At 44.2% G+C, this 16,222-nt stretch overlaps 1 protein-coding gene across 3 annotated transcripts in view; it reads right to left on the reverse strand.

Moving 5' to 3' along the window:
* WDR7 (WD repeat domain 7) overlaps positions 1 to 16,222 on the reverse strand; it is a 1,145,388-nt gene that overhangs the window by 203,558 nt on the left and 925,608 nt on the right. For all 3 annotated transcript variants that reach the window (XM_029579728.1, XM_029579736.1, XM_029579721.1), the window contains 2 exons: positions 14,100 to 14,217; positions 10,925 to 11,074 (listed from right to left, as the gene is read on the reverse strand). In XM_029579728.1, the coding sequence (XP_029435588.1) occupies positions 10,925 to 11,074; positions 14,100 to 14,217 (268 nt within the window). The remainder of the gene's footprint in view (positions 1 to 10,924; positions 11,075 to 14,099; positions 14,218 to 16,222) is intronic.

The raw sequence follows: 16,222 nt of genomic DNA on the forward strand, positions 1-16,222 counted from the left end.
GAGGGCAAGAGCCCGATCATGTGGCAAAAATGCCTTTGTTTGCACCGTGTCCAGTCTGGCACCTATGAAGTCCAGCTGAGGAAATGGGCAGAGGTGAGACTTTGGGTAGTTAATCACGAATCCCAAGGCCTGTAGGATTCGCATTGTCAGGGCTAGAACACTCAGCGCCCCTGCACGGGTATTGCTCTTGATTAACCAGTTGTCTAGGTATGGGAAGAAATGCACTGCATGATGCCGGAGATACACAGCCACCATCACCAGGCATTTGGTGAAGACGTGAGGGGCTGAGGCCAATCCAAAAGGAAGCACCTCATACTGATAGTGCGCCTTCCCCACCATAAAGCGGAGGTATTTTCTGTGGCTGGGGAAAATGGCTATGTGAGCGTAAGCTTCCTTCAGATCAAGGGAGCAGAGCCAGTCTCCTCTTTTGAGAAGGGGAATCAGCATACCAAGAGAGACCATCTTGAACTTTTCTTTTGAGAGAAACTTGTTCAATGTTCTGAGGTCGAGGATGGGGCGTAAGCCACATTTCCTTTTTGGAATTAGGAAACACCTTAAATAGAACCCTCGGCCCTGCTGGAGGTGAGGGACTGGCTCTTATACGCCTATAGGGAGAAGGGCAGAGAGTTCCATTTGAAGTATGACCTGTTGGAGGGAAACCCCATGAAGGACACGGGGGAGAGGTCCCTGGGAGTTGTTAGAAGTTGAGATGATAACCTTGATTGATTATGGTAAGGACCCATCGGTCCGAGGTATCATCCTCCCAGTGATGGGTGAAGCCAACAAGCCTGCCTCCCACTGGGGGATCTGGCGTCAGGGGTGTGCTCATTCACCGCCAGTCAAAAACCCATTTCCGGGGCTTGCTGGGGCGCCGGATGGAGCCTGGGTGCTCACTGCTGGCGGGAGCAGCCCCTGGAGCTGGTTCATGGCAGGCAAGCCCGGGAGCCCAGCGATAATACTTCCTCTGCCTGTAGAAGGGCTTCCGAGATCCTGGCCTGGAAGATTTCCTTGCTGAGGAAGGGGTGTCAGAAGGACTAGCAGAAAGCTGTTGAAGGATGTCATAGTGATCCTTCAATTGTGCTACGGCATCCCAGACCTTATCGCCCCCAAGTCACTTGTGCAGGGGAGGTTGGCCAGCTTCTCCTGCACCTCTGGGCAGTGATCAGAAGCCCTGAGCCAGGCCATCTTATGGGCGCTGATACCCGCGGCAGCTACACGGGCTGTAGTTTCAGAGACATCGTAGATGGATCACACCTTGTGCTTGCCAGCGGTAATGAAACCGCTATCTGATGGGAGGAGCAATCAGATAGGAGTTAGCAATCTGATGTGTTCTTCGTACGGAGTTAACAATCTGATGTATTCCGTAGGCGGAGTTAGCAATCTGTAGTATTTAGGAGAGTTGTGGGTGGATCCTTGGAACAGTGACAGATGACCACGCCCTCGGGGAAGACCCCGAGAGGAACCACTGGTTAGGCTCAGAGTATGGAGACAGACACTAGTTCTTTTATTAGACAGTATACTGAACCACCAGAGGTGGCAGTAGTGAGCCGGAATACGCGGCTGGGCTGTAGTCCCTCAGAAGCTGGAACAGCGATCCCTGGAGGCTGAGCTGTAGAAAAACTGAATATAGTGAGTAGGCAGGGTAAGCAGAGTTCATGTACCGAACCTGATGGTAACACTTACACATTGTCTCATAGAAACCCAGGAGCTGGAATGTATAGGCCCTCGAGGAGCGAGTACCTGGTTCCAGGGAAAGCTCTGAGACAGCGATGGTAACTCACAGATGTAGTTGGCAGTGATGACTTCCAGGCAGAAGTGAATTCGAAGAAGTCCGGGAACAAGGGCCCTCGAGGAGCGAGTACCGGTTCCAGACTACAATCTACAAAGTAAAAGAGAGAGCGAGGCCCCCGAGAAGCGGGTACCCCTAGTTAGTCCAAGGAGGCAGAGCAGCTCAGGTAGTGCAACCCTTGCTAACTCGATGTGTTAGCAAATTCTGGGACCTTAAATATCCGTCGCGGGTGACGTCATCTTCGGGGGACACCCCCGAGGTTTGCACGATCGCTGGTACTTCTGTCAGGCGCGCGCCCCTAGGCCTCCAGGAAACATGGCGGTTAGCAGCATGGAGCCGGTCCAGGGACGCCGGAGGACCTCGGCAGAGGAACGCTGCGGCAGCCAAACTTCCCGCGGGCGAAGAAGAGGCGCCAAAGAAGTGAGGAGGGTGGAGAGAGGGCGTCGGGAACCGATGGACACAACAGTACCCCCCTTCAAAGGGTGAATTCCTCTTGGGGTACCAGGCTTAGGTTTTGAAGGTTGCGCGAGGTGGAACTGATGAAGCATCTCTTTGTTCAGGATATTGGTCTGAGGCTCCGAAGAGTTTTCTTCGGGGCCGAAACCTTCCCACTTTAGAAGGTATTCAAAAGTCTTGCCTCTTTTACGAACATCCAGAACTTCTTCAACCTTGTATTCTAAGTCGTCTTCTGCATTGATAACAGGTGGATCTTGAGTCTTGGAAGAAAGTTCGCTGAGTATGTTGTTGTAGATATCAGCAGCGATGGATGAGCTGCTGGGGATGACACTGAGATCTTCAGTGGAAATGGCGAAGTTGGGGAACGTCCAAAGCCCTCTTCAAATTTAACACAATAATGGATCTTCTAATTTGATGAAGGGACTCCTCAGGTCTTCCACTAGACGTCTGAGAATGAAGTTGCCTCCTGCCCCTGAGTCCACCAGGGCAGGAGTCTGAACCGTGATGGGTCCGTAGGTCAAAGAGACTGGGAGAGAGAGTGGAGGAGATTTCGTGGTATGGCCTAAGAACAGTCCTCCTGCAGGACTTAGGCCCGTCCATTTCCCGGACGAATGGAGCATGTAGAAACATTATGTCCGGGTTGACCACAGTACATGCAAAGGCCGCGCTTCTTCCGAAATCTTCTCTCCTTTGAAGTCAAGTGTCCATGACCAAGTTGCAAAGGTTCATCTGTATCGGCAGCAGGGACTACTAGAACAATCCGAGGTGTAGAGACAACATTGGCCTGTTTTGACCCGGATAACACCCTAGGCCGGGGTTCCTTCATCTTGTCCCAGAGTCGTTGATCAATCCGAGTGGCCAAGGCTATTAATTCGTCCAGCGAGTCAGGTGTCTGGCGAGCGGCCACAGCTTGTCCTTCAAACGGTTATCCAGGCCTCTGCAAAAGAGAGTCTTGAGACATCTGGGGTCCCAGCGGAGTTCTGCCACCAGAGTTTTGAACTCTATGGCAAATTCAGCCAAAGATCTGCTGCCTTGCTTCAAAACCACTAAAGCAGAACTGGCAACAGAGGTTCAAGCAGGGTCATAAAAAATGGATTTAAACAAGTCCATAAACCCTTCTATGTCCTGCAAAATAGAGTCCTTGCATTCCCACAAGGTGGATGCCCAAGACAGTGCCCTACCATCCAGGTACGAAAGGATGTAGGTAGTCTTGGAGAGATCTGTAGGAAATAGAGATGGCTGTAAGGCAAAGTGCATGCAGCACTGGTTCAAAAAGCCCCGGTGAGGCAAAGCGGATTGGAGCCGCCAGTGGTACAGCAGTCTTTAAAATTACCTCCGGCGACTGACCTTCTTGGTTGGAGCCTTTGCCTTGAACCTTCGGTGTGTGTAGCTGATGAAATGCTGCAGTAAGTTTCTCCAGGGTGTCTTGCTGCTCCACAATGCGCTGGGCCAGGCCCGGTATGGCCTGCAAAGCACTCAGTTGTCCCGGATCCATGGAGTTAGCAATCTGTAATGAAACCGCTATCTGATGGGAGGAGCAATCAGAAAGGAGTTAGCAATCTGATGTGTTCTCCGTACGGAGTTAGCAATCTGATGTATTCCGTAGGCGGAGTTAGCAATCTATAGTATTTAGGAGAGTTGTGGGTGGGATCCTTGGACCAGTGGCAGATGACCACGCCCTCGGGGAAGACCCCGAGAGGACCCACCGGTCAGACTCAGAGTATGAAGACAGACACACACTAGTTCTTTTATTAGACGTAAACTGAACCACCAGAGGTGGCAGTAGTGAGCTGGGCTGTAGTCCCTCAGAAGCTGGAACAGCGATCCCTGGAGGTTGAGCTGTAGAGAAACTGAATATAGTGAGTAGGCAGGGTAAGCAGAGTTCATGTACCAAACCTGATGGTAACACTCACACAATGTCTCATAGAAGGGAATTAGTATATAGTGAAAAGCGAAGAGGGTCCAGGAAAGAACCCTGCGGCACACCAACTTAGTGGAATGGCAGTAGAGGAGGAACAGCAAAAATCTTAAAAATGTGACGGGAGAGGTAAGAAAAGTTACCCAATCAAAAAAATCAATCAGAATCATTTAATATGACCTTCCTCTGGTAAAACCTTGTTGCCTCAGATCCTGCAACCTGCTTGATAGTTCATTTATGCTTTCTTTAGCAGGGTCTCAATTTTCCCACCATCGAGGTAAGGCTAACTGGCCTGCAGTTTCCAGCCTTCCCTCTGCTTCCACTTTTGTGAAGCGGGACTGCAACTGCCCTTCTCCAAACTTGAGGCAACACTCTCAATATGGCAATTCTTATTTCTTTTCTTATCTCTTTTAGAATCACTTAAGACTGTAATGTACAAGTACCACTTTAGTCCTTTGGCTGGGGAGGTCTACCTAATGCTGCCCAAGCATACTGTCTGGGGAGGGTGAACTGAAGATGGAGGGAGCAAAAAGGAAAAGGAAAACAATATTTACCTCAACTACAACATGGAAATAGCCAATTAAACTTATACAGAGCTATAAACGTCTATAATGATTCAGTACTGGTTAAACATGACTACAGACAAATTCAGAAATTAAGACTTATTCCATTTGCATAGTGGAACAAAATATTCAGCAACTCTCAATAATAAATGGAATATGAATTTGGAAAATAGACGCAACAGCAGGAAATCTCAATACTTAGAAATACTTACAAATACTAAACCACCATATTGTTACCAACTAAAAAAGCCTTATCTATTTAGAAACAAAATATGGAATGTTTTCATCTGATACAGATAGAAACATAGAAATGACGGCAGAAGAAGACCAAACGGCCCATCCAGTCTGCCCAGCAAGCCACGCAGTTTATCCCTCCCCCCCCCCCTTTTTCTCCCTCCCACCCGTCACTATTGGCTTCCAACACCCTCCGGCCCCAACTCCCTTCCACCCCTCCACCATGCAGAGAGCAGCGCCGTATCCGCATCCCGGTGAACATTCAGCTCAATCAGGGGTAGCAACCGCCGCAACAAGCAGGCCACACCCCTGCCCCATACTCTTACCCACCCCTGCTTTGTTTGTTTGTTTTTTGTTTTTTTTGGAGATGGCAGCCCTCCGTGAAGGCAGAACACCAACCACTGGCCACTGGCATCCCGCTCCGTGAATGCCTCTGTGGCTACTGCCGCTCCGTGCAGTGTTTTGCTGCCTGAAGGTGGAACAGCAACTACTGGCCACTGGCATCCTGCTCCGTGAATGCCTCTGTGGCTACTGCCGCTCCGTGCAGTGTTTTGCTGCCTCCTCTTTATTTACGCCCACTAGACTTGATGGATCCACAGTGTTTATCCCACGCCCCTTTGAAGTCCTTCACAGTTTTAGACTTCACCACTTCCTCCGGAAGGGCATTCCAGGCATCCACCACCCTTTCCATGAAGAAATACTTCCTGACATTGGTTCTTAGTCTTCCTCCCTGGAGCCTCAGCTCGTGACCTCTGGTTCTGCTGATTTTTTTCCGACGGAAAAGGTTTGTCGTTGTCTTTGGATCATTAAAGTTTTTCAAGTATCTGAAAGTCTGAATCATATCACCCCTGCTCCTCCTTTCCTCCAGGGTGTACATATTTAGATTCTTCAATCTCTCCTCGTATGTCATCCGATGAAGATCCTCCACCTTCCTGGTCGCCCTTCTCTGTACCGCTTCCATCTTGTCTTTGTCTCTTTGTAGATACGGTCTCCAGAACTGAACACAGTACTCCAGGTGAGGCCTCACCAAGGACCTGTACAAGGGGATAATCACTTCCCTTTTCTTACTCGATATTCCTCTCTCTATGCAGCCCAGCATTCTTCTGGCTTTTGCTATCGCCTTGTCGCATCGTTTCGCAGACTTCATATCATTAGACACTATCACCCCAAGGTCCCTCTCCTGCTCCGTGCACATCAGCCTTCCCCCCCCCCCCCCCCCCCCATCGAATACAGTTCATTCGGATTTCCACTCCCCATATGCATGACTTTGCACTTCTTGGCATTGAATCTCAGCTACCATATCTTCGACCACTCTTCCAGTTTCCTTAAATCCCGTCTCATTCTCTCCACTCCTTCTGGCGTGTCCACTCTGTTGCAGATCTTAGTGTCATCCGCAAAAAGACAAACCTTACCTTCTATCCCATCCGCAATGTCGCTCACAAAGATATTGAACAGGACCGGTCCCAACACCGATCCTTGAGGTACACCACTTAAAACCGCTCTCTCTTCAGAGAAGGTTCCATTTACCATCACACATTGTCTTCTGTCCGTCAACCAATTTGCAATCCAGGTCACCACCTCGGCACTCACTCCTAAGCTTCTCGTTTTATTCACCAGTCTCCTGTGCGGAACCGTATCAAAAGCTTTGCTGAAATCCAAGTAGATGACATCGAGCGCTCTTCCTTGATCCAATTCCTTGGTTACCCAGTCAAAAAAGTCAATCAGATTTGTCTGACGGGATCTTCCCCTGGTGAATCCATGTTGCCTCTGGTCCGTCAATTCTTGGGACTGTAGATAGTTCACTATTCTCTCTTTCAGCAGTGACTCCATTACTTTTCCCACCACCGAAGTGAGGCTAACCGGTCTGTAGTTGCCAGCCTCCTCTCTGTTCCGACTCTTGTGAAGCGGGACCACCACCGCTCTTCTCCAATCTCTTGGTACCACTCCCATTTCTAGGGATCTATTGAACAGGTCACACAGCGGACCCGCCAGAACATCTCTGAGCTCCCTCAGTATCCTTGGATGAATCCCATCAGGCCCCATGGCTTTGTCCACTTTCAGATTCTTTAGCTCTTCCCATACATTTTTTACTGTAAAAGGATTTTCATCTATTCCACTTCCCTCCAGTTTCTTGTTGTATAGAGATGGTCCTTCTCCAGGGTCTTCTTTAGTGAACACAGAGCTGAAGTATTCGTTTAATATTTCTGCCATTTCTTCGTCTCTCTCTACACATTGATCATTGCCACCTTTCAATTTCACTATACCACTTTGGACTTTTCTCTTTTCGCTGATGTATCTGAAAAATGTTTTGTCACCATTTTTTATCTCCTTGGCAATCCTCTCTTCCGCTTGACTTTTTGCCAACTTGATTAATTTCTTTGTCTCCCTCAGTTGAAACAAATATTCTTCTTTGTGCTCCTCCCTTTGGGATCTTTTATATTTCTTGAATGCTGTTCTTTTAGCTTTAATTTTGTCAGCTACCTCCTTTGAGAACCAGATAGGTTTCAATTTTCTTTTGCTTTTCTTTACATTTCTAACATATAGAGCAGTTGCCTTGGTGACTGCTCCTTTTAGATTGGTCCACTGCTGATCCACATCTCTCTCATTCTCCCATCCTTTTAGTTCTTCCTCCAGGTACTTCCCCATTTCCTCAAAGTCCGTGTTTTTGAACTGTAAAACTCGGGTCTTTGTGGTTCTTTTCCATATTCTTTTAGTGATATTAAACCATACCGTTTGATGATCACTGGTGCTGAGGTGGGCGCCCACCTGGACATCAGAGACATTATCTGCATTAGTGAGCACTAAGTCGAGTATAGTTCCTTCTCTCGTGGGTTCCAATACCATTTGTTTGAACAAAGATACTTGCATGGCATCCACTATCGCTGTACTATTTTTAGTTTCTGCAGATGGGATTTTCCAGTCTACATCTGGCATATTAAAGTCACCAACGATCACCACTTCTCCCTTCTTACCTATCTTATGGATGTCTTCAACCAGATCTCTGTCCAGCTCTTCCTTTTGGTTTGGAGGCCTGTAAACCACTCCAATATAAATGGATGCTCCGTCATCTTTTTTTAGGTCGACCCATAGAGCTTCTTCCTTACCCCAACTTCCTTGCAGCTCAGATACTTGGATGTTGTTTCTGACATAAAAAGCCACACCTTCCCCTTTTCTATCCACTCTGTCCTTCCTTAACAAGTTATAGCCTGGTATTGTTGTATCCCATTCATGAGATTCTGTGAACCATGTTTCTGTGATAGCAACAATGTCCAATTCTGCCTCAGTCATTAGGGCCTGCAGATCTGGGATTTTATTTCCCAAACTATGAGCATTTGTGGTCATAGCCTTCCAGGTACTCTTTTTAAGGTTATTGCTTTTCCTGGACTCCTTATGAGACTTTAGTTGAGATTTGTTATTCACGTCACTCTTTCCTTTTGCAGTTGTGCAACTGTTGACAGAGTTATACATCTCAATTAGATTTTTCTTTTGGTTATGGATCTTGAAATTCTGCATGCATTGTGTTTTTTTTCTCTTTTCTGGTAACACTTCAATGTTTTTCTCAAGAACTTCTTCAGTTTTTAATATAGAGAAGACTTTTTGTTCTTTTTGCATTTGGTACATTGTGTGTCTCCTCATCACAGGTCTAATTCTACCAGAGCCCACTGTAATACTGTATTTTAAAGAATTTCTTAATGACCTGTTTGAGTGGGGGGGTATACCTGTTGGCTGCCCATCTGTCAAGAATGGGTGACTGCGGGTCCTACCTGAGCCTACACACCCTACACACCCAGAATTTCACAGTACTGGGGGAAAGGTGAGCCCTTGTGCCACTGCTTGGTTGGCACACCTGAGCTGTATAAGTACAAGTCAGGCCTGAGAAAGTGACAACTGACAGGTACATTCGGAAGCTGGAGAACTGAAGCAGCAAGATCCAGAGGGCTGGCAGAGCTCAAGGCAGGTGGCATACAGGCAACATCCAGCTAAAAGGCACAGGTCAAGGAAGGTGGCATTCAGGTGAAATGCAGGTAACAGGTAGATGTTGGAAACGGCAGCGTACAGGCAAACAGGTGAATCGACAAGGCACAAGAAAAACTGTTGCTATGGCACTGGCTGGGTGCAGAGAGCTTCCTTAAATATCCAGGCAAGAAATGGGGGCGGATCCAAGAGGGCCGCATGGTAGCACAGCTCGGCATTTGAGCTCCATAGGCGATTAGAATTATACTCTTTCTTGCTAAAAATTTCCTTGATGGGAAGAAAGTGGAAACCCTACCCTGCGGCCCCTACGACGACGCCTCTCACCGGACCCATGGATGCGCATGTCATGCAGGGAGACCTTGGAGTGGGACCTCAGCCACCGGAGAGTAGAGGAGGGGAAGAGGAGCTCCCGTTTCTCCTTGGCTCACTATCTCCTCTTAGTCCCGCAGAAGGAATGCCGCTGAGGAATCCAGCAGCAGGGAGAAGCACCTCCGAATCGGCAGGGATGCTACTTGACCAAGGAGTCACAGAGCGGATCCTGGCAAGGACCGAAGGAAATGCAACTGCAGCGGCGAGCCCAAGAGATTCAACAGGGCAGATCAGCGTTGAAGGAGGCACAGTACTAGGAGAGACAGTGAGCGTCATGGGAGTTTCCCCAGAAGTTATTTCACCGACTGTGGTAAGACCCAGAGTCTTTTCTTTAGAAACAATCTGGGAGACAATAGTTGAAATGAAAGTATCTATATTGCAACAGTTACAGCCTACAAATACTAAGATAAAAGAGTTGGAAGAAAAAGTTAAAGTTTGACGCATACCAATACAAATTTGGAACAGCAAATTATATCTAATAGAGAGCAAATAAATGAACTCCAACAGGTCCAAACTATAATGATAAAAGAAAGAAGAAACATGGCTATGAAAATGGAGAATATGGAAAACCAGATAAAAAGTAGGAATTTAAGGTTTATAAACGTTCGGCAAGTTCCCTTCAATTCTCCCAGAGAGATGTTTAAAAAATATCTCTTCGAAATATTACAAATTAAGGAATCCATTTTACCACTGGTTTCAAAGATTTTTTATCTACCAAGAATAAGACGACCAATGGAACAAAGGGAGGGTATAATAACTGAAACCCCAGTTGGGGAACAGCCATTAAGCATCTTGGCGATATTGGAAACGTCAGACACAGAATTAGCAATACCTGCAACTTTAATTGTGATTCTTGCCTTAGAGCCAGACAGAGTGGCTGCTTAAATTGTCTTAGACACAGAAATGTATTTTTAGGCTGTAAAGTAAGAGTGTTCCCATATGTCTCATGAGACACTCAACGAAGAAGGAAAGCTTTCCTTCTTCTGAGACCGCAGGTATTGTCGATTTGGGGGGGGGGTGTCTTTTTTCTTAAATTCCCATGCAAATGCATAGTGAAGTATGTTAATAATACGTATATTTTTTTGGATCCCCCCAACTGACACAATTTCTAATTGGGAAAACCTCCGTTACACCCGTAGGAACCAGTTTGGGTGCACTAAGTTCCTCAAAGTAAATTAGCTCTCTGTCAGCTATTGTGGATTTACGTTTGTTAAAAAAATTTTTTCTTTAGGTTGTGTTTTCCACTCCCTTAGTCTGTGGACTTTATTCAGAGAAAATGTTGCAAATGTCTTGGAATTTTTATTTATGATAATGTGTATCTAATCTATTCTCTGTTTTCCCTTCAAGATATTATCTTGTACTTTGTTAAAATGCATAAAGATAAAATTAAAAAAATATATATATCCAGGCAGTGATGACATCATCAGCCAATGACATAGAAAATCCTGGATCCAAGGCCTATATATAGGTTCAGGAACTGCAGCGTTGTCCCCCCTGGAAGCAGCACAGTGCCATGAGCTGTGTCAGAGGATCCTGTGGCTCGAGGGTGCTACTAGAATGCCAGAAAACCAGAGAGGTAGGAATAACACTGAAATATTGATACATTATTATATGCCATACCTCTACAAGAAGATCCACGACATCTGTGGGCATTTTCTCAATGAGTATTTCTATTACTCTTAGTATCTCTCCTTTGGCTCGAGCCAGGGTACTAGTGTGAATATTTTGCTGAGACTGAGTATTTGCTGCCAACGCAGTATGTCGATGCACCTAAAAAATAATGAATAAAGACGATCATTGCACATAGTTATTTAAGCCAAATACCCTTATCAAATACTTTCCCAATTTCTAAAATGTTTGGCTAATTATCAATAGTATACTAAATATTAGAATATACAAACACAGAGACAGTCATATAAGTCTTGTGCTACACCACTAGTAGTTTCTTTTCCTATGCAAGATAGGAGATAGCTAGTAGATGTGCCATAATTAAGACTATGAGTACAGTTGAACTTTAACAGTAAATACAGAAGACTTAGGCAGTGTTGGGAAATATTGGTGAATTTAAGACAAATATATCTGGAAATATAAATGGTTATTTTTCCTCTTCTGCCTAGTTTTGAAAACTTTTTATAAAGAGACATACCATTTCATCCCCCCTTTTATAACACAGAAACAGCTGCAAAGCATGATTTGCAAAACTTCAGATGATGCAAACTTGTTAGAACCTGTAGAATATTTGTGAACTTAAGGTATACTAGCAAAATTGCTAGCAAAGTACATTCATAAAAATATAAAAAAATAAAGAACTTACAGCATGTAGTGACACAAAGATAAGTAGATTATACAGAAGTAAAGAGTACACAGCATGATGCTGCTATAACCTAAGATATGAGGTAAAATTTAAGGAAGTAACTTGGGTGCGAATGTTACGTCAAGGTAGTTAAGACGAGGATTCATTTGATAGATTGGGTAGTAGAGGAATTTAAAAGTACAATGAAAATAATGAGCATGAGGAGTGCAGTGGATAGGTGAGGTAGCAATATTCTATTCAGGGGGCTATCGGTATATTGTTCCATATTTTAGGAGTGAAGCAACTGAATGTATGAAGTCTCATACATGTTAGTCTTGCAGAAGTCAGTGGAGGCTACGAAAGAATGTTCATTTTTGAGGATCAAAGCTCCCTTATTGAGGGTGTGAGAGGACAAAAATTGAGACACATATACCGTGGCCATTTGATTCATGCATTTAAAGACAAAGCAAATTTTCAAATTTTATCCTGTTTTCAACTGGTAGCCAGTATAACTGACTTAAAATTGGTTTAATGGGTGGGTTACTTTTGCACCTGCCATAGGTCTAGCTGCCATGCTCTGTTGAAATTGGCGCGCTTGAGGTAATATTGAGAAACACCATTAAAGAATCACGGTAGCAAGGTCATGCTTGTCATAGTAGTAGCACAGTTGGCAGAACTGGTGTCAGGTGATTCAGATGGATCATTACTGCTTTTAGGCTTTTACTGTTTAAAGGTTTTACTGTAATTTTATATTTTTATATTGTTTTATGGTCATGTATTTTGTTGTAAATTACACTGGTTAGATTTCTGGATGGGCAGTATATAAAAGACTAGAAATAAATACTGTGAATGAGTCAATGGCATCAGGTGTTCAGATAACGGAGGTCCTTCCTAGAGATGTGAATCGTGTGCCCGATCGTTTTAATGATCAGGTTCGGATGGAGGGAGAAAAAAATCGGATCGTTAGAGATGTGAATTGGAATCGGTTCCGATTCCAATTCACATCATTAATTTTTTAGTGGGGCCTGAGCAGATAAAAAAAAAACCCACCCCGACCCTTTACAAATGACCCCTTTGCTCTCCCACCCTCCCGACCCCCCCCCAAAAATGTTAAATTACCTGGTGGTCCAGTGGGGGGTGGGGGTGTCCCGGCGCAATCTCCCGCTCTCGGGCCATCGGCGCCATTTTGGCTACCACTGATAAAAATGGCGCAGATGGCCCGATAAAAAAAAAACCCACCCGACCCTTTACAAATTACCCCTTTGCTTCTCCCACCCTCCCGACCCCCCCAAAAACCTTTTACATGTAACTGGTGGTCTAGCGGGGGGTCCGGGAGTCATCCCTTCAATCATACCCTCGGTGCTGGACTGGTTTCAAAATGGTGCCGATCGCCTTTGTCCTCATTATGTCACAGGGAGTAATCAAACCCTTCTTAAAGAAACTGGGCGCTGACCCCAAAATAGTCAAGAACTCTATCACCCTGTCTTTCCTATCCAAACGTGGAGAAAGTTGTTTATGTTCATCTCCTACACTACCTAAAAGAGGTGCTTATTAGTCTGGCTTCAGAAAAGGCCATGAAACAGAATCAGCTCTATTAGCATTAACTAACAGCATCCAGCTGCATAACAATTTAGGGCAGTGATTCCTTGCTAGATCTTTCTGCTGCATTTGACACTATCAATCACCTTCTTCTGAATCCACGCATAGAAGATATAGATATTGAGATTGAGGGTACAGCCCTCAAATGGTTCTAATCATTTCTGATCAGCAGAACATGGTGCATTTCATAAGCTAACTGAAAAAGCTTCTTGACTAGACCTAAGGTTACATCCAGGACTGTGCCAGGCAATCTACTCCTTTAGGTAAGGGGGCCTGAAACATCTCATAATCTTAAATGTCAGTGCAAGTATTTTAAATCTTACTCAGTGAAGCTCTAATAACTGCAGGGTATCTCTCCCCTTATAGAATTTACCCAAGATCATTCTAGCAAAAGAATTTTGAATGAACTGTAATTTCTTAAGCAAGCAAACTGGAAGACCTACAAAAAGATTATTCCAGTAAGGAAGATCACAGTTCATTGCTGTTATTCTTTTATTGCTGTACAACATCATGATTGCGTGCTCAGAATGGTGTCTTATAAATGGTGTAAATAAAATACAAAAATAGATACAAACTTTTTGTACTACTTTATCCAAGTAACATGAGTGATTACAACTTTTCAGTTGAAGACAATGCAACTCTATTCAACTTATTTTTACTATTTTGAGATATACTCAAGTATTGAATGTAAAAATGAAAAAAAAAAATTCAAATGCATTTTGTTTTTTTCTCGTCACAGATGTCATTATAGTTGCCTGCTTTGTGCAAGAGCATTTCAGCATTCCAAGTTCTTCAGCATCGCTACTTGAAGCTACTGACCTGTGAAGTGTGATATTCCAAGTTAAAGTATCAGATAATCATTCTTTTGGAAGGGCAGTTCAGAAAGCACCAAAACGTTCCTACCTCCTTGGCAATAGTCGTTATGAAGGCGGGTGGTCTGGCTGTGGCAATGAGCGACAGAGCATGCCGTGCAGAGCGGGCAGAGTCAGCTGCTGGACTCAGAGGCAATCCCATTGTAATGCTAAACAGGGATAAGGCCAAGAGGAAAAAAGAAAAGAAAGTGTTAGAAATATAGACTGAAAAGATTAGACACAGCTTATAATGTCAGTTCAAGGTCAATGGGATCACTCAAACAGTTAGAATATAATGGACTTCCAACAACGAGCAGTGATTAGGAGTCAGGGTGTTCTGGCATCAAATACAAAATCGAATAATTAACCGTGAAGATTGAAAACAGTATGCACATCTGTCCCGAGTGTTGAAAGGGTCTTGTTAACAAATTATCTAGCTGTAGTACTGAATACATATCACAAAGTTCACAGTAAGATAAATAAAGTATTTTCATTTCTAATCAAAAGTTAGACCCGCTTGGTAATACCACTGTTCCATGCAATTTACTCTTTCTAGCTAGGGAGACAACAAATCAGTCTACTAAAATCTGAACAAGAAATCTACTGATATACATGGAACTAATAAGCATTTTATACACAATAACTGTTGAAGCAAAGTGGTCAACATTGAATAAGATTCTGCATAAGTTAATATTTGACAAAATTACTATCACTGTTTCCCAGTTTGGTTTCAGACAGTATAATACTAGTACAGATGCACAGGAGATAAAACAGATATTGGATAAACATAGAAAATAGAAATGACGGCAGAATAGAGGGTCCATCTAGTCTGACCAGCAAGCTTATGGTAGCATCTACCATACAAGTCACCCCATAAAGAACTGGTCCAGGTGTTATTTGCCTTTGGAACTCTATATGGATGAAGTTTTATAAAGCAGTATCCTCCTGGGCTGCTGAGCAGAGGTCTAGGTTGGTGGGGTGATCTCTGTTTTTCAATCGACTGGTATGGTGTTACCACCAGACATGATCATATCCATAGTACTCCCAAATGACTTTTCATGGCAAGAGAAAGATGCCAGCAATATAACTGGTTACATGGTGTCTAGCAGTCGGTTAATGGAGAAGCATTGGCTTAGAAGTCACATGTTCTGTTTCTCAGCTGCAAGTGTTGCAGTGGTAGAAGTGGAAGTCATGGCAATACATAAGACAATGCTATTTAGCTAGTAAGAGACTGTATATTTTCATCCATTGAGTAAAATTCACCCAAGCTCAGGCATGTGTTGGGTGGCATGAGGGGGAGATATGCATAGAAAATATTATCTTAGTAATATAATACATGACAGTTACTTATCTATAATAGGTGTTCACTGAGGATAGCAGAATGTCAGTCCTCACACATGTGATATTATTATACGGAGCTCAGCATGAACATTTGACTGAAGTGTCTAGAAAATTTGAGTATGCCCTACTGGGCATATACAGCATGCTATACTGACATGTGGGGGCCCCTTCAGTCTATAATATAGCTTAAACTTGAAGAAACCAATTCTAAAGGGAGGCAGACAGGATTTGTAAGGACTGACATTATATTGTCCTCAGAGAATATATCTGTTACATGTAAACAACTCTGCTTTCTCCGAGAAGCAGGACAGCATTCCTCATACATAGTAAATCCCTAGCTACAGACAGCCCCAAATGAAAAAAATAATGGAAAACAAAACAAAACAGTGCCTAATGGAAAAAACTGTTTTTTGGTTATGACAAGCCATTTTTTTGTATTTTCTTTATTTTTTTTAAAAAGGGCAGCCTGGGACCAAAATAATAAGCTTTAGGTGGGGATAGAGTTGAGCTCTATACTTCAAAGAGACACCTCAGGATAGACTAGTCAAAACCGTTGTATCAGGAGTCCCTGTTCAAACAATAGTGTGATGTGACATAGGCATATCAGGTACAGCCCACCTTTGGTTCAAATCCTTCCTCACCAATAGACAATACACAGTAAAAATAGGAAACTCCGAATCCTCCCATATCCCCCTTGCCCAAGTTGTCCCATAAGGTTCCTCCCTTTCCTCCACCTTCTTCAATATATACCTGTTACCCCTCTGTCACCACCTATCTGACTTGGGCCTCACATTCTTTTTATATGCTGATGATGTCCAAGTCCTTATACCTATA

The sequence above is a fragment of the Rhinatrema bivittatum genome, chromosome 1, assembly GCF_901001135.1.
Source record: "Rhinatrema bivittatum chromosome 1, aRhiBiv1.1, whole genome shotgun sequence".
NCBI lineage: Eukaryota > Metazoa > Chordata > Amphibia > Gymnophiona > Rhinatrematidae > Rhinatrema > Rhinatrema bivittatum.